Source organism: Rhipicephalus microplus, chromosome 2 (assembly GCF_043290135.1).
Source record: "Rhipicephalus microplus isolate Deutch F79 chromosome 2, USDA_Rmic, whole genome shotgun sequence".
In the NCBI taxonomy this organism is placed as follows: domain Eukaryota; kingdom Metazoa; phylum Arthropoda; class Arachnida; order Ixodida; family Ixodidae; genus Rhipicephalus; species Rhipicephalus microplus.
In genome coordinates this window covers 25,140,943-25,160,312 of record NC_134701.1, presented here as the reverse complement: position 1 = coordinate 25,160,312, position 19,370 = coordinate 25,140,943, and the positions used below count along the sequence as shown (strand labels likewise).

At 44.9% G+C, this 19,370-nt stretch overlaps 1 protein-coding gene across 4 annotated transcripts in view; it reads left to right on the top strand.

Moving 5' to 3' along the window:
- Mip (Myoinhibiting peptide precursor) overlaps positions 1-19,370 on the top strand; it is a 733,569-nt gene that overhangs the window by 608,749 nt on the left and 105,450 nt on the right. For all 4 annotated transcript variants that reach the window (XM_075886332.1, XM_037420273.2, XM_075886333.1 and 1 more), the window contains one exon: positions 14,190-14,391. In XM_075886332.1, coding sequence (XP_075742447.1) covers positions 14,194-14,391 — 198 coding nt within the window. In that variant the 5' untranslated portion in view covers positions 14,190-14,193. The remainder of the gene's footprint in view (positions 1-14,189; positions 14,392-19,370) is intronic.

The following is a 19,370-nucleotide window of genomic DNA, read 5'->3' as shown; positions in this document are numbered from 1 at the left end:
CTTTGTGAATTTTGGGTAGGGTGTAGAACCTACCAGCCACCGGGCTTAGTGGAATCAGCGTACGTAATGCAGACTGAGCGATTTTGTTTTCTTTTACAAGATCTGTAACAACATCACTGACAATGCGTTTAAATTCCGCTGTCGGGTCGTCATTTAGACGCCTGTAGTATGTGGTGTCATCAAGTTGTCTCTGGGCTTCACCAATATAGCTGTCAGCATTCAATACCACTACTGCACCACCTTTATCTGCTGGCTTAATTACTATATCATTGCGGCTAGCCAATGCTTTGATAGCCTGAGCCTCTTTAAAGGTGACGTTATGGCGGAAGGGAAAACGTGTTTTGTACGCTTGAAGTACATCATCCTGTACAGCTCGTATATATAAATCGAGGCATTTATCCCGTTGAGTGGGTGGTGTCCAGTGTTTACCAGATGGTAACGCGGAGTTGGTTTGTTCACTTGGTTGGCGGTTGAAAAAGTACTCGCGCAATCGCATGTTTCTTTCAAAGTTATGAAGATCGGCAATGAGCGTGAATTCATTGTAGCCGCCAGTTGCGGGACAAAAGTTTAAACCTAGCGACAAAACCTTAGATTCTTCAAGACTTAATTGATGACTAGATAAATTCACTATATTAGTAAGTTGCCCGGTATGCTTAGCAGGGTCGGAAACACTTCCATGCGCTTCGGAATACAAAGCAACGGGTATGTTATCCCGAACCATTTTCCTCCGCTTGACATGGTTAATTTCATTCAGCTTTTTCTGCCTGTACAAGTGGAGCTCCTTGTTTTCTTCACTGCTTAGGACATGTGTGGCACGCAGCTGTTTCTCCTTATTAGCTAGAACCTTCGCGGACGATTCATAATGCTTTGAAATGATCTCGGTCAATTCAATAGAAGCTCGTGCTAGCGTGTTGTTCCATTTAGTCAAATGTACACTCGACATTTCAGAAACCGCAGGTTTCAAGGACAGGCATAAGCCTTTAGGCGCAGTGGAAGTAGCAACATACATTTTCATAGTAGATGCATGCAATTCACAGCGCGTACGCTTCTCAATAACTTTACGAATTTTCATGAAATGAACGGATGCATTTAGATAAGCACTCTTACCGAACCTGGTGGTTCCTAGTCAGTTCATTTCATGGGATGGAACATCACGGTGTCCTCGTAAGTTGTACCTCGACTGAGGCATCGTGGCATTTCTGTTGATTGATGTGGGAGCTGGTCCGCGCGGCCCAGAATGTTGCGGCGGGTCGGATGATGTGTCGCGGTCAGGTAAATTCCGCAATCTTGTTCGGCCATTTTGGATCGTTGCAGCACCAGGCATCCTCCGGGGCTGTACGGTAGACGGTCTTTTAGGGCCGCTTGTAGTGGAAGTGCGATGTGAGGACACATTCGGCGCACAGTCAGTCCACATAGACGACCCCATATCTTTGGGGTTGTTGAAACATAATTGTCTAATATGGCATGCTAGCAGTGCGACACCCTCGAAACTTAGATGAAGTCCATCGGCTGCTAGAACATGGCTCGGAGGTAGCCATTCAAACTGGTGGTCCAAATAGGACACAAGTCTAGATCTTCGGCAAAAAACTCGAAGAAGGTGGTTGAAGTGACCCGCCTCCTTGTTGCAGTGACGAACCAAAGGTAGGTTAAAGCTCCCTCGACGACGATTCGTGGACCTTGGTAAAATCAAGCTTGCGTATATCCGCTTTATACATGGACGGGTGCTGGCGATGAAGCCAAGCACGTCCCTGTATCTTTCAAACGCAACACGTCCTGAGCACGAAGTCAACATTGACCGTAAAGAGTTGCTCACAAGCAACAAACGATCTGCAAACACTTCACGTAACAGTGTTAACCTCATCCTTACGCACTCAGCTTCGGTTCCTAATGTGGCCAATATTCTAAGAAAACACCACAATATCTTGCAACAAAGTGATCACTTAAAAGACATTTTTACGGAACCATCGAGGGTAGTTTACCGCAGATCACGCAACCTGCATGATACATTAACATCATCGAAAATAATTAATCGGTCCAACTACAGTGGTTGCCATCCTTGCAATAAGCCCCGCTGCAAGGTTTGCCCGCACATGTCAAGTACTCATACCGCAACTAGCACCGCATCAAACTTTTCCTTAAAAATCAACGGAGACTTCACTTGCGACAGCGCTAATGTTATCTACATGCTTGAGTGCTCCACTTGCCGTATGCAATACATTGGGCATACCGAAACATCATTCAGGTTACGTTTTAACAACCACAGAGCCCATGCTTCTAACCTTCCTCATCTTCCACTGTCAAAACATGTCCAGATGCCAGGGCACTCTTTCGAAAACATCAAAGCCACAATATTACAATCCGGGTTTAAAACTCATCATGACCGAGAAGTTCGCGAGTCCTATCTCATTAACAAGTTCAACACTTTGCACTCAGGCATCAACGAAAGCGTTGGACGCGTTACTTTCCTTTCTATGTAGCATTGTCCATCACAGGAATGCGTTAAATGCCCCCCAACCCATGCCATCGTTTCTTCTCTCATTTGTTTGATTATATATATTTTTTGTGTGTGCTTCCATTTATTATATGTGCGCATGCAGTAGTTTGGCATCAAACTTGACGCTTCAGTTACCAGTTGAATTTTGTTTACTGTCCCTCGGGTATCTTACAGTGTGCGTGACATGTGCTCATGATATTCGCTTGGCTTATGAAGTGCTTTATTGCTTTAAAAATTTGCCCTACGCATAAAAATTTGCCCTACGCTGAAGCTATGCGCTCATATCTTGAGTTATCCACAGCGATAGTGTTGCTCAATACTCGTATCAAATTATACTGACAATGTTGTTTTGGTATTGCTTTCGCACTTTCTAATCACTATTCTGATCAATTGTGTGATTTCAACGGCCCTTAAAAGGGGCATCTGCTTGTCTACTCTTTATTCCCTGACGAAGGCCGTGCCACGGCTGAAACGTTGGCATAAAAGTATTGCTCTTTCGTACGTGTACTCGCTTGTGTTCTTTATACGTACCAGACCCCTTGAACTTCCTGCTGAATATATATATATATATATATATATGGGATATGGCACAGTGGGAGCGTTGTCAACAATGATAAATATATTTATTTCCCAACAGTTTCGGGAGGGGTCCTCCCTTCATCAGGGGATGAGTTATACCTTATTCTTGTTGACAACGCTCCCGTTGTGCCATATCCCATACCTTCACGAAGACTAACTGGCCCATTGAATTGATGATGATGATGATGATGATGATGATGATGGTAGATTTTAGTGGCACAAGGGCAACTCAGGCCAAAGAGCGACAAACACACGGTTTTTGGTCGATTTGATCATAAAAAGTCTACTCAGGGTGGCAAGAGTAAAAGAGTAGTGTATAGAACTTAAACTTAGGAGTAGTGACTATGTGTGATGGGTTTAAAACGGGCTACGCTTATGGGTTTTACAAAGTCATGACGTGTCGTCAACAGTTCTTGTCAAGACAAGGAGTGCGTGCTGCATGACATTGGATTAAAAAAAATCTCAGCGGTTCCCTCAGGATTGAGAGGAGGCTGAGATTAGTGAGAATATGTTATGGAATGTAGGAAGCCTACACTAGCTAAAAACTTTAAGACTACTTTTGGGGGAAACAAGGGATCGTCTCCAAGAAAAAATTGTGGATGAGGCGGAATGTGACATTTGTACAGCTTTGAAAAGTGGCACAGTCTTTCTGGTTCGAGGTACGGACAGGTAATTAGAACGTGAACGACAGACAGCTCATCACCACAATTTGCACAATGTGGTGCTGGAGAGTTCTTTAAAAGGTGCGAGTGTGTTGCATGTGTATGACCGATCCTGAGTCTGCACAGTGCAACCTCTTGGTGCCTGTAACGTTTTTCAGTCAGATATCTTCCTATTCTTGGCTTTACTAAGTGCAGTTTGTTTCCGTTTGCTGCGTTCCATTCTTCTTGCCATTGTCTACGCATTCGGGATATGATGATTGGCCTCAGGTCCTCATACAGGATGGTGTCTACGTCAACTGACGGGCGGAGTGCTGCTGACTTCGCAAGTTTGTCCGCTATCTCATTGCCAGCAATGTTGCAGTGTCCCGGAATCCAGCATAGCGTGATTTTGAGCTTAGATTTGCGGGCTGACATGATGCATTTTCGAAGTGTATTAGTAACTGGGTTTTTGAGTATCTTAGTGGAGGACAGCGCAGTCACAGCACTGAGAGAATCTGTGTATATGATTGAGGCTGGCTCTTCCTCCTTTAAAATGTTCGTTACAGCTAAAAGTATGCTATAGCATTCTGCAGTAAATATACTGGTATGTTCGTTCATTGTTCTAGATTCAGAGAAAGCGGGACCGTGTGCCGCACATGCGACTGCGGAGGACTTGGAGGCATCAGTAGAATGTTCAGCACACCTGTATTTGGCCTGCAGGTACTTGAAGTGTTGATCGATCGCGACTGGGTGGCCATTTTTTCCTACCTTTAGGAATGACAAGTCACAATCGATAGCCTGCATTTCCCATGGCACAACAGTGTCCTTGTGAAAGGTTAGTTGAAGACTGGGGACCGGTATGGGCATATTTCCAAGGTGTGAAGCCACTCTGAGGAGATACGGTGGCGTAGCTGATGGTCGCCTCAAAAACAGGAGGGCGTTCGATGTATCCTGCAATAGCGCACGAGCTGGGTGGTCGATATGGGAAAGCACCTTGGTGGCATACGTGACACTTGTAAACTGACGTCTCCGTTCTAGTGACCACCGGTCTGTCTCAACATACAGGTTGGCTGTTGGGCTGGTCCGGAAAGCACCGTTGGCCAGCCGAAGCCCAAGATGGTGCACTGGGTCAAGCATCTTCAATGCAGATCTTGAAGCTGACTCGTAAACCACCGAGCCGTAATCGATACGTGATAGCACTACACTGTTAAGAAGGTTCAGTAGACAGTCATGGTCTGTGCCCCATGACTGATGTGAGAGAATCTTGAGCAGGTTTAAGGCTTTCAAGCATTTAAGTCGTAGCTGTTTGATATGTGCAACAAAGCAGAGCTTTTCATCAACCACAACACCTAAAAATTTGAGATCTTTATTGTTAGTTATGGTTTGTCTGTTAATTGAAATGTGGGGGGGGGTGGCCTTATGCCACGTAGTTTTGAGAAGAGTACGCAAACAGTCTTGTCACAGTTAAACTTAAACCCATTTTTGTCAGCCCAGCTTGACAGCTTGTTTACTGCCAACTGAATCTGACGTTCATATGTGGCTAGGTTGCATGATTTGAAGCTGATATGAATGTCGTCCACATATACAGAGTAGGAGATTGTTCTAGGCAATATGGTGCTTATGGAGTTCATTTTTACGATGAATAGTGTGCAGCTAAGAACCCCACCCTGGGGGACGCCATTTTCTTGCGTAAACCACTTCGATAAGGCATTACCAACACGAACCACAAATGTATGGTCAGAAAGGTGGCTTTCAATAGTATTCAGCATGTTTCCTGACACTCCAAAAGATCGCAGGTCACGAAGAATGCCATAACGCCATGTCGTGTCGTAAGCTTTCTCTAAGTCGAAAAATACAGATAGGCAGTGCTGTTTATGAATGAAAGCATCCCAGACATAGGATTCAAATGCTACCAGTTGGTCAGTTGTCGACCGGCCAGACCTGAATCCAGCTTTATGACGATCAAGGAGGCCATTGTATTCAAGGTAATACATAAGGCGGGAATTCACCATTTTTTCGAACACCTTGCCCAAACAGCTGGTCAGCGCTATAGGCCTGTAACTAGCAGCAAGTGTGGCTTCTTTTCCTTGTTTTAGGATGGGTATGATAACTGCCTTTTTCCAGGTCATGGGCAGATGCCCAGAGGACCATACACTGTTGAAAAGAATGAGGATGACGTCAAGCGTTTCTTCGTGTAGGTGTTTCAGCATGCCTTAAGTAATCCTGTCCGGGCCTGCTGCTTAGCTGCCGCACTTTGCCAGTGCTGCCTTTAGTTCACCTATAGTAAAGGGGGCATTGTACCCTCCCGCCGATGGCCTGTCATCACGAATAGGGGCCCATTGAATTATTACTCCCACTAGAGATAGATAGATAGATAGATAGATAGATAGATAGATAGATAGATAGATAGATAGATAGATAGATAGATAGATAGATAGATAGATAGATAGATAGATAGATAGATAGATAGATAGATAGATAGATAGATAGATAGATAGATAGATAGAATAAAATGAGTTGTCGATGCTTTTATTGCGCACGCGCAATAAAAGCATCAACTACAAATCTTATTCATATCACAATGACTGAGCTGTGTATATGACGCGCTGACGGTAATGTCACGTGGGTTTTTGATAGTTTGATATCCATGCTTTCAATGTAGCTAATCATTATCTATCTCCGGTTCTTGCTGAGTTATGCTGTGTGCACGAAGAAGTGATTTCTGTTCTATGGTGTTTTACAGTTTATATATGTTTATATATTTGTTTATGTTTTTTCAAGATATCTAACTGTACCATCATGAACACTTCACGCTATGAATTGTCTATTCGCTGATATACGTCGCCGATCTTTGTTATCCCATGTGAATCATATTTATAAGCAAGCGCGTTGACATGTACTTGTTACTTTGACAAAGGCTGGTCTATTCGCCGAAACGTCAGTCAGAATATACTATGCAAAACCAACGTGCGTCGGACTCTATTTTTCCTTATTCTACCGGGGCCAGCGTTACTTCCTTGCTGCAATTTTATATATATATATATATATGTATATATATATATATATATATATATATATATATATATATATATATATATATATATATATATATATATATATATATATATATATATATATATATATAAAATAAGGGAAAGAAGTGTATACCTAAGGGCTCGTTTTTCCGTGTTTTTATATATATATATATATATATATATATATATATATATATATATATATATATATATTATATATATATATATATATATATTATATATATATATATATTATATATATATATATATATATATATAAATATATATATATATATATATATATATATATATATATATATATATATATATATGTATGTATAAGGGAAAGAAGTGCATACCTAAGGGTCATTTTGTCTGTCTTTTGACACAATAATAATGAGATCTAACAGACAGTAATGACAAGGAATGTATAGGGGAAGTTATTAGAACAAATTAAATGTAAATAAGAAGAAAGAAATGTGGGTGAAAAAATAACCAGCCATGAGCAGATATTGAACCTACGACCTTCCAATAACGCGTTCGATGCTCTAACCACTCAGCTATCACAGCGGCCTTCCCTCCATCCACTTTTTTGGGTTTCTATGTGAATTTAGAAGTAGGATTGTCGGTCAGCGCCATCTATGAGCCAAGCGGCGAGTGTGAAACACTCTTTTATGCGCAGGTGTGGCGTCACGTAGCATTTGAACTTATTACGAGCTGGCAGCTGACCAATAGTCCCTCGTATACAACCTAATAACACCAAGTCTGCCAGTACCAGACATTCGTTAATGAATAAGGGAAAGAAGTGTGTACCTAAGGGCTCGTTTTTTTCTGTTTTGACACAATATTAACGCGATCTAACAGACAGTAATGCCAAGAAATCTATACGGGAAGTTATTTGAACAAATGGAATGCAAATAAGAAGACAGAAAAGTGGTTGAAAAAATAGCCAGCCGTGAGCAGGAATCGAACCTATGGCCTTCGAATAACGCGTTGGATGCTCTAACCACTGAGCTATCAAAGCGGCCTTCCCTCCATCCACTTTTTTGGGTGGAAGGAATTCATAATTCATAATTATTCACTTCATAACTGCTCTTTCAATTGCCAGCATTGAACTTCTTGTAACACGGCATGCAAGCAGTCACTGCTACGTAAATAAATTTGAGGGTTTTATCTTAAATGTTTTAAGTGTAGTAATGTCACTATATGCAACTGGTCATCAGACTGATCTAAAGCCGAACGAGTTCGTCGAAGAAGCACAATCAGCAAACACACTTTGCAAGATTTCTTTTCGAAGAAAAAAATTATTACGAGCTAGCTCTAACAAAACCGATACTGAAGTGATATTTCAGTCTGCATGTCAGCTGGCATCAATCGGCTCACGATAAACTGCCCACAAGAGCAGTACATGTTTACAACATCACTGACAAGTGCGCAGTGCCAATAATAAAAAAAAAGGTTCACTGTAAAACAACAACAGATATATTTCGGTTCACCCTGTAGCTGTTTTGATAAGTATATCGCTTTGTACCGAACGAAAAGTACATGTGCATACCTGCCGTCCGCTGGGAAGTGGAAAAATTTCGCTGTGCTGTTTCTCCCCGAGTTATTGCACCACGAAGCAGCGCAGCGCACCTTGTGTCCTTTTCCTACTTTCATCGACATTTTGAGCACGTTGGCACTCACAAACACCGAAAATTTTAACTTCAAAGCATTCTCAAAAACTTTCCACGTGCACATGTAAAATGGCAGGAGCACACGAGCGGAATGACAGCAGAACAGATCAGAGTGAAAGCGTCGCCCATCGGCGCAACGAATGCAGTGTCCGGATAAATATATGGGGGTTAAAAAATAGCCAAGAACACATTTTTTATATACATAATTGCGCAACTATAGTTTATTGTTGCGGAGGTTGGAAAGAAAAGGCCACACAATCAAAAGTCGCTGAATTTTCGCTTCCTACTAGAACAATAGCGGACGCCTTATTTCGAATACAGCCCCTACTTAACCACTCCGCCCCCATGCGTGGGGCAAAGTACGCGTTGGAGATAAGCGCGCGTTGGCGCATCGCGACAAACTGGGTGCCGAGCACGGGCGGATTTTTTTAAAGACGATAGTCTTTTAGTCTTTCTTGGCAACATTCGACGCAAACAATTTAAAGATGAGAGTCTTTCTTGGGGACTTTCGACGGAAAAATTTTTGTCTCTCTGTCTGTCTGTCTGTCTGTCTGTCTGTCTGTCTGTCTGTCTGTCTGTCTGTCAGTACATTTGTCTGTTTGTTCGCCCTAATGATACCTCAAACGGCACTAAGTGGCCAACCCCAACCGCAGCGCTCACCGATATTGCTCAAGGTTTAGCGTTCATAGTTGTGCAATTGTCAATCAAAAATGCAAATATCGCGCATATCTGAGGCGCCATAACAGGTCTATGTTTAGTATGTCTGTCTTTATACTGGAAGAGGCACACACAAGTAAATCTAAGGACTGCAGCGTTTAACGCACTGCGCTGACAGTGCAACGCGATGCTCAAGAAGTTGTTTCCAACGCTTTGCTTTGGCGGCACGGTGGTGGCACCTGCCCGTCGCTTTGCATTCCACACCTTATCACATCCGTGACTGGTGCGCATCTTTCTCCGCGGTCGATCAACGCCTTCGTTTTGAAAGATAACTGCCAGATGGCGCTCGTGTCTAACGTGCCTAGATGCGCTTGCTCGCCTCCGTTACACGCTCGAGGCACTCTAACGTACGCAAGTGCCTTCAGAATACCATGCACCGAATTTCTTGCGCAGAACATCAAATAAACGTTTTCTTCACTCTCTCCAGACGCAAGACTATCGTCTTTCGACATTTACAGTGTAACGTGTAGATTCGGGCCTGTTCTTTGTCTGCCTGTCTGTCCTTTTGTCTATTTGTCCACCCTTAACGATACCAGGTACTTTAAACGGTCCCAGCGGATATCCTTAACGGCCGACCCCATCCGCAGCGCCCACTAATTTTGCCCAAGATTGAGCGTTCATATTTGTGCGAATGTCAAGTAAAAGGCAATTATCGCGCATATCTGAGGCACCACAGCAACACGTATATATTCTGTATGTGCGTCTTTTACTAGAAAAGGCATACATAAGTTATTCTACGGACCGTAGCGTTTATCACGCGGCACTGACCACCAAACGCTTGCACGAAAAGGCAAGTGTTTTCAACGCTTTGCTAAGACGACACGGTGGTGGCCCCTACTCGTCGCCTTGATTTCTACACCTTATCACCTAGAGCCGCACGTTTCGTTGTCCAAGATAACTGCCAGATAGTGCTCTCGACTCACGTGTGACGTGACTCGTTGCGCTCGTTCGATTCCGCTGCATGCTCAAGGCACTCCACGCAGCGCTTTCAGAATACCATTCACCGATTTTCTTGCGCAGAACATCAAATAAACGTTTTGTTCAATCTCTCTAGACGCAAGACTATCGTCTTTCGATGACATTTGCAGATCAACATGCAGATACGGGGCCATTATTTTCTTGAGTTTTCCTATATATTGATAGGTATACATAAACGGTGCCTAATGGCAGCTTTGATAACGGTAAAAACCAGCTGAGACTGTCCATATAATCGCTATTGCAATAAAGTACACATTCTGGTAATGTAAACGTACGTGACTCCAATTGCATAAAAATAGAACAATGCAAAAACAATGATGTAGTGACATGAATGAGCTTATGTTTTGTATTGGCTGTAGAATTCTTCGCAAGGAAAGTCCTTTTTGTTCTTTAAAATCAGCGAGTGTAACATCACAGTTGATTTCGTGAGACAGACGATTTACTAAGGCGGGTATCTGAGAAGTGATGGTCGACATTCTGTAATTTGTGCGCGTTTGTGCTATTGGTATCTCTGTGTTATGTAGGGTATACCGTCCAAATGTTTCGTGTGTCTCGTTTGACAGAGTAAATTATTGCACGTGCAAAAGAAGTTTGCAGTAATCTAATTTACACACATTGAGCAAATAGTGAATGATAAACAAAGGATTGCTTGTCAAGCGGTTCTGTTCGCATAAGTATATGCCTGAGCACTTTCTCTTGCGTTATTTGCAGTTTATTGGGATTGGTAATCGTTGGGGTGCCCCAAACCGGTGCCCCGTATGATAAGCGGGACTATAGTCGCTTTATGAGCCTGTCGAAATTATCAATATCTTACTAATGCTTTCCGTATTACTGCCAATACTAATGCTTACACTGGCTATCACCACTGCTGCTATCATCTTACTTTTGTGCTTATGAACTGGTAAAAAGTTACTCCGTAATGTATGCTACAGTTGTGTGAAGTAAGATTTTGTATTGTGTTTGTATTAGGAGCGAAGCTCCTTAAGGCGTGGGCTGTGCGTCCCCTGTATGTAGCCACCTCTCGTTCAGTTCTGAGTATTACGCTAGCCACCGCCCGATCTAAAGGGTACAGCCATATCCATCCGCCCATCCGTCCATCCGTCCGTCCATCCATTCATCCATCCATCCATCCATCCATCCATCCATCCATCCATCCATCCATCCATCCATCCATCCATCCATCCATCCATCCATCCATCAATCCATCCATCCATCCATCCATTCATCCATCCATCCATCCGTCCATCCGTCCGTCCGTCCGTCCGTCCATCCATCCGTCCATCCATCCATCCGTCCATCCGTCCATCCGTCCATCCATCCGTCCATTCGTCCATCCATCCGTCCATCCATCCGTCCATCCACCCGTCCGTCCGTCCGTCCATCCGTCCATCCGTCCGTCCGTCCGTCCGTCCGTCCGTCCATCCGTCCATCCGTCCATCCGTCCGTCCGTCCAAAAGATGCAAGATGTTATAAACTAGACGGTGGTACGTGTAGTTGATTATGAAAGATGCGAGGTGTTATAAAATAGGAATGATGCCACATATGGCGCGTGTCATCGTTCGATATAGTGCGGCGACGTACGCTAGGGGGAGCGTTGCAATAAAATCGAGTGGGCAAAATGTACGGAGGATTCATGGTTTACCAGGTATACCTCCGGAGCTTCGCCCACTCATCATCATTCACTTCGTGGATATGGCGGCATTTTTTTTATATTACTGCCAAAGTTTTTTGAAATCCGCCTGCTGCCAACCAGCACCCGCCTTGCTGTTCGTGACAGCTTTCTTCTATGGCAACGCCAGCTAGCTAACTGAAAACGAACAGAATTTTCATTCATTATCACTCTCTTGCACCTTACGTGCAATTACTGCTGTCATATAAATGCGAAATCTGCGCGATTGCGATCAAATTATTTCGTTTCTCCGTTCGTTTTTTTTTATACAGAACCTAAATGTGTCCATATTAGGCTTCATCTTTTGCCACTATTTAACTTCGCCTCTAGCACTGTACAAATAAGCGTGCTATTAATTTTTCAAGGCGCGTCGCGGTATAACATTACACTAAAGCGCGCATGTATTATTGCTTTTCCAATTGCCGTGCGTTTTATGAACCGCGGTAAACACACGACACCCTCAGCGCCCTCTCCGGCTTCCAATTACTGGGATGGAGAACCAATGACACTTTTTTTTTACAGTTTAATCTGCAGACGCCAAGGAAGTGCTGCTCAGCGCGCTTAGTGCTTTCGTGGGGCGATGCTTATGTTCTGGGTTCTCGAACATTATTCGTTGAGCGAGGATCTCTGGAACTTTACTCTTCATTAAAAAATGGTTGTTCAGGAGTGGGTGCTGTCGAGATTCATAGCTAGCTATGCGTGCTATTATGGCCTACTACTATTACTCCTTCCGTGACTTCTTGACTGATTTCAAGAGAGAGTTACCCGTTGACCTAGGGATGCAATCTGGATACCCAGCCTGCTGAAGACGACCAAGTTGGGCTTGAAAGCTTTCTTGTACCACATTATGGCAAGACTTCTGCAAAGCATTCTTTAAGCACGTGCTTGCAACCCTTTTTTTCACAAGTTTAGAGTGAGTGGAAGTCAAGGGAAGGAAATGTTTATGGACGCATGGCTCGTATTTCCTTATGTACTGGAATCCTTTCCGGCAGGACCGAGTTTCATTACACTGACTCATGAGTTGCTGGAAGAGGCAACCATCAGATTTTTAGACTTGCAGCGAAGCTTTCAGGGTTCTCATGTGTGCAGCAAATACGAAGCGAGTGCTGGTAAATCTTTGCTTCCTTTCTCTTCCAGTCACTCTAAACTTGTGAGAAGAGGGGTTGCAAGCACGTACTTAAAGAATGCTTTGCAGTAGTCCTGCCATCATTTGGTACAAGAAAGCTTCAAAGCCCAACTTGGTCGTCTTCCGTAGGCTGCGTATCCAAATTACTACATAACCAGGTCAGTGGCTAACTCTACTTAAATCAGTTAAGATATCACGGAAGGAGCAAGAGCAGCAAGAATTCCAAAATGAAAATGGGAAGTTTCGTAGGACAGTGGTGATACCGTACTTTCACGACGCTCCCATGATCTAAAAATTATTAGGGCCCATGTTCGAGTGAAAGTGGTTTTTGCAGAACCCCGTAAGTTGTGTTTTTGAAAAGTAGAGAAAAAATGCAAAGAAAACAAGTGCATGCCCCCTTAACCACTGAAACAAATTTATGGATTGCGTGTACAAAGTGTGTACGTGATTCCATTCACATGCGGAAAGAAATATGTAGGCCCGACGGGCAGGTGCCTAAACGAAAGACTGCGAGAGCATTACAAAAATGTACGCAAGTCTGGGCAAGGACACCTATGCTTTCATTGTTGAAATCGCAGACGTCAGCCAGATTTTCGCAAAACTAAAGCGACAGCTGTAGGCACAATAATCAGATGACGCATGAAATAACTGAGGAATCCGAGATTATCCATCTGCAAGATGACTGCGTCAGTATAGCTTCATGGGCACTGGCGCAGAAAGAAATGCTGTATCTTAACACGTGTTGCAAGATGTGTGATAGGTGCGTGCTACCTCTGCATGACTGGTCATTTGAATTACACTGTATGAAAGTTTTGTGATTCAATTTTGTAAACCTATTTTTGTAGCCATGAAATGCGATTGCATAAAAGGATCATGTGCCTGTCAAATAAACTCATTTGAAAGTTGGCGCTTGTGTACGTCTAGTCCTTCATCTTAAGTGTGTCTTTTAAGCAAGCAATGGTTCAGTATCACAGTAGACTAGCGCAAAAGGCTAAATAGAGAAAACCACCGAACACACCGCGAACTGTAAACTGATTTTTTTTTTCAGAAAGCACACACTCGTGCGATCAGTCACATCGTCCAAACTTAAACGAGAAGAAACAAAATTTGATTTAGTGGCTAGCACTCAAAAACATATTTCCGTGGCATGCACTGTGTTCGCGTTCGGCAGCTTTCTTTGTTCGTGTTCTTTGTGCTAAATCAAACTGAGAATTGCAAACAATGGTTTAAAAACGGGGTGGTGGATGTCCTAAGCAACATTAGCCTGTCTGCAGGAGAATGGCGAGCAGCAGCGTTCCGAGCGGAGTGTGGATGCTGGCGCTGTTGGTGCTGGGCTCGTTGCTAGGCGTTCTCGGCGAGCCACAGGCCGGTGGTGATTGGAATTCCCTGTCCGGCATGTGGGGCAAACGCGCCTCCAACGACTGGAACCGACTCTCCAGCATGTGGGGCAAGCGGGGACCTTACGTGCCCTACCAGGTACGCTGGGTGTGCTTTCATTCTCCATCATAACGTTAGACAGAAAGGACAGATGTCGCTCATCTCAGTGTGATAGGTGGTTGAGCGATTCGAGCAAAAAGCTTGTATTGCTCAAATTTCGGGGCGGGCATTGGCATTCTTGGTTGTGAAGGAAAAAGAAGGGTTGTTCATAAGTCAAAATTTCAGATAACTACACAACAAAAAAGTGCAGACCCTTATGTTTCAGCTTTAACAGTTGAATGCAAAAGTGACATTCTATTCCTAGTGCGCAATTCAAGCACTTAGTGTATAACATTTTTCTGAACTTGCTATGCACCCACTACGTGGTCATAAGGGCATACTAGCGTGTGGGCATTTTGTAGTTCGTGACGTTCTTTAATCTATGAAGTCGTTATGAAAATTACATATTCTGACGCCCGATGCCAACGTACGCTTGTACCACGCCATATTAGGGCTATATTTCATGTTGTATTGTGAAGCATGTATACAATACTTATGTGTTTGTGACGTATGAACGTTAGTTGATAAGCATTTCCAAGAAAAAGTTATTTTCACTGTATTCACAAGCCGAATCGTTGCTGTGTGGTTGAAAGGCTGCTCGCCAGACAAACGACCCACCCGAGTTCAATCCCCACTGAGAGCCTGAATTTGTCATTTATTTCATATGTAAGTTTCTCGACTTTTATTCATGCAAAGTTGATTATGTTTTGCTCACGACAAATCATGTCGACTCTGACGCCTGCGCAGACGCCGCAATTTCTGGCGAAACCAGCTCTTACGCTATCACGTTAACACGTTTGTGACATTCGCACTGCTTACTATATTTGTACGAAATTCTCCGAATACGAAAAAACTAGAAGTTCATAACCGGTGGGTAAAGAAACGGATAGTGGAAGAACAGCGATACGCAAGTTTATATGAGAAGTCTTTCATTTCACTTGAATATGTCTAAGAATATGCAAGAGGAATATTCAATCGGAAACGTTCACCAACATAATTTTTCTAAGAAAATAGATTCGGGCGTTGCTACTGTAAGACAAACTTCTTTTGCGACCTCGTTAAAATAGTTCAAAACACTCCGTATGGGAAAGGACAAGTACCTGAACATACAGCCTTAAGCCCAATATACTTGACAACTTTTTTAATGTAGTGAAAGCAGAAAAGAACGGAACTGCTATGACTGATTTGTATATATAGTGATCAATGCTCATTGCAGATCCAATGGCCACTACCCATAAAAACTTTCCACAATGCCACTATTGTGTGAACCGAAGGCCTTTGACACCTGGACTGAAGAAAAAAAAAACTACTAGCAGCTGTTTTGTTCACGAATGCTACCAATGAGCAAAGCTCCATAGAAATGGGCGCAAACGACCAGGCTCCTGATCTCGTTGCTGGCTTTCGTGAAAACGGTAGGAACGGTAGGAGGGGGGGGGGGGGGGAGCGTCTGTTTGTCTTGGGGGCATGAATCATTGAAACTTGGAGCACTTGGTAGGACATAACTAAATGTACGAACAGTGAAATCTAGAAGTAGGTACAACGTAACTACGGATGAAAAAAACAAGGAAAGAAAAGAGCGCTGACTTTAAACTATGATTTAAAAGCGGAGTGGTGTACATACGTAGGCGAAAAAACAAGAGAACGTGCATGCGTAGAAGGGTGCAGTCAACAACCATTGCGATACAACGTCAGCGAAACTCTTTTTTCTTGTTGATTGAGCTTCAAACAAATGAACAGCTTAAAAATGATCAAGACACGGAATCTCTTTTTGCAGCAACGCAACTGATGGGGAACTTACACAGGCGCCAATAAAGTCACAAGCATGAGTGCGGGCATGAGTGTGGTCATGACCTCTTAGGAGGTCATGCCCGCACTCGATGCGACGCAGTTTTTAAGCACAGGTTGAGCACCACTTACGCGTTGGTTACTCGAACGCCCAGATTTCTGCTGTTGCAAAAAAAAAAGCTTTTGAAACCAAGAAAAATCAAGGAGGACAATATCACCCACAATATGCATCAGCTCTCAAAAAGTTTGTGGCAGCCTCATATCTGCACAACGCTTCGCATAGGCTGAGAAAATCTGGATGCGTGCTGGTAGCACTGTTGTGTAATCCACCCCGGAAAAGCTACCCAAAATTTGTAAGTTGGTTAATCGTACAGCTGCAAGTGGAGTAAAATGCTCGGTGAAACACATAGCCCGCTTTGTTTCTTGTGCTGTTGTTGCCGCGTATCTTCTCCTGTTTTTGTGCTCTAATTTACACATAGGAAATACTGGAACATACTTAAATAACCGTGCCTTGACATCACATAGTACACGAGCCTCTACCGTTTCGCCTCCATCAAAATGCGACCGCCGCGGCTACGATAGAGCCCACGACTTTGGGTTCAGCATTAGAGCATCCTATAGCCTAAACTCCCTAAAATTAAAAATGGTCCACTGAAGTGGACCATATTTAATATTAGGGAGTTTTAGAATACCGTTTGCAAGCGCTGCGGGTGTTGCGGGCGTAGCAGGTGCCATATGAGTTTTAGAATAGCGTTTGCCCTGCTGCGATCCGCAACGCACGATAGCAGTGACACCGTAGCCTCGAAATCAGCGCTTGCGTGCCACATACGGGCCGCCATCACCAGCCTTACCTTCGAAACCAGCGTTTGCGGGTCACAAGCGGGCCGCCATTACCGCACGCAATTTCGGATTTTTTGCAAGTGGTCCACGAACGCGAACGCCGACTCGCGCTACGACGCATGCGCAGTGGCAGCGATCGCACCGCAAGAGCTTGCGGTGCGCTATTCTAAATCTCTCTATTATTTGGGGCTTGCGGGGTACCCCCGATAAGCATAACGTCAACAATCTCACCCATTTTCGCACAAGCAGCTCAAACACCCAGCAGCGAGAGCCTCTGCACATGCGCCCGAATCCGGACATGCTTGATAACCGGACGCATCAAGTGGCAAGGGGAGAGTTGGCGGTGAACCGCCGTGCTGTCTGCGTATGGGCGGAAAGTGTGGCCCGCAGGAGCCAGGGTTAACGGCACTGGGGATGGATTGTTCGCGGAAGCTTGCGTGCATGTATTTACATTTGTTCTTTTAATTGTTTTTGAACCTTCAGTTATAAATTGCTTTTGAGATACCCAGAAGTCGAGGAGTGCCCCGGTTCCATGGAGTGCATGAAGAACCCCACATGTGGCGCCCAACGTGCGAGAAACGTCTGCTCCGGCAAGCGTGGAGGCCGCACTGAAAAACCTTCCAGACTCGATAGAGTGCCTCGACCTGGCAACAGCAAAGCTCAGCGCGGCGCGGGAAGACGTCGCGTTCGCAGCGTACTTGGCAAAGAAATACCCAGTGGCCCCGACTGCAAAATATGCAGAAGCTGGACTGAATGAAGACGCTGGCAGCGTGGCCCAGCAGGCTGCAATCGTAGGCGACGCCGACGTGGAGGATGATTAACCCGCCGCGGTGAGTGAGAGTACGAGCGGGTAGACGACGCGACCTGCCGCTGATGCTGGCGCCGACACCACATTGTATGTCAACTAGAGCACGGATCAACGGCAAGGCTGAGCCTCTTGTGAAGTTGTGATGCTTCCGACTGCGCAAAGAAGTGTGCTGGTGCCGAGTAACGAGCTGGAGAGGAAGGAAAAAAGATAGTAACGACGCAGAGGAAGGTTACGCCACTTCGTATAAGTGACGCCCAACGTGTGTAAGTGACCACGTCTGGCAAGCAAGACGGATGCGACGCTGAAACAACTCTAAGTATAGAACGGCTCCACATAGCCTCAACAGTGTTCAGATCGGTGGGGGGACACATTGAGTCGATGGCCTATTTTGCGGCGTGGGGTTTTCGCGTCTCGACTACAGACGATGACCATCAGCCTCGTTTTGGCGAGTAATGTACACCTCCACAATACTACGAGGCCGCAGGTGACAGTTATGCCGATGGGCAGGCTCAGATTGCGGAGCTATCAGCAGACCACGCCCTGGCGGTGGCCGCAGGCGAGGATGACAAAGATGTCACGTAAGACTCGGATATGAAATTCGGAAAATCAAGTCCTATAGTCGAGAAGCCCATGGTTGAGCATGCCAAGGACAACAAGATGGGAAGCCCACATACGTTTTGGCGGCAATACAATATCGAGGTGCCAGCGACGGTGCTGGGGCGGCCTTGGTTATGCCTTTTACCGCCAAAGACTACTCGAGAATGGGCGTGGCGAAACATTCCACTGCAGCGAGAGTGAGTAGCCGTGTGGAGACTCCGAAAGATGCTGAAGCTGCTGGTGACGAGACACCGTTGCCTAGAAAGCCTGAAACAGTGACGACTACGGAGGTCAGGGAACAAGTCACCAAGAAGGCCGTTGGCCCGCCGTGGTGGTCTAGTGGCTAAGGTACTCGGCTGCTGACCCGCAGGTTGCGGGTTCAAATACCGGCTGCCGCGGCTGCATTTCCGATGGAGGCGGAAATGTTGTAGGCCCGTGTGCTCAGATTTGGGTGCGCGTTAAAGAACCCCGTGTGATCGAAATTTCCGGAGCCCTCCACTACGGCGTTTTTCATCATCAAATGGTAGTTTTGGGACGTTAAACCCCACATATCAATCAATCAAGAAGGCCATTGCACGCAGGAAGGAGGCTTACACGACCTCAAGGGCGACAGCAGAGACGGCAGCAAAAAACGGCGGAATCTGCAACCTGTGTGTGAGTGGTATGACCGTAACTACTGGGACAGGTAACATATATGCGTGGCAAGTCCAGGAAGGCAATGCAGACAATGGCTTACGTTGCGAGCAACACTCCTGGCACAGACCGTTGAGGCTTAAACACGTGAACGAAGCACGAGACCGGCGGCACAGTGCACAAATATCAGGGGTGGACGCAGGCTGCCATGGTGGCACAGCAAAAAAATAGAAAAAGACGCAGGCTGCCATGGCGGCTGAAACAACGCCCGCGTACGCTGCGACTACTGGCAAAGTGCCCAAGACGGCACCAACTG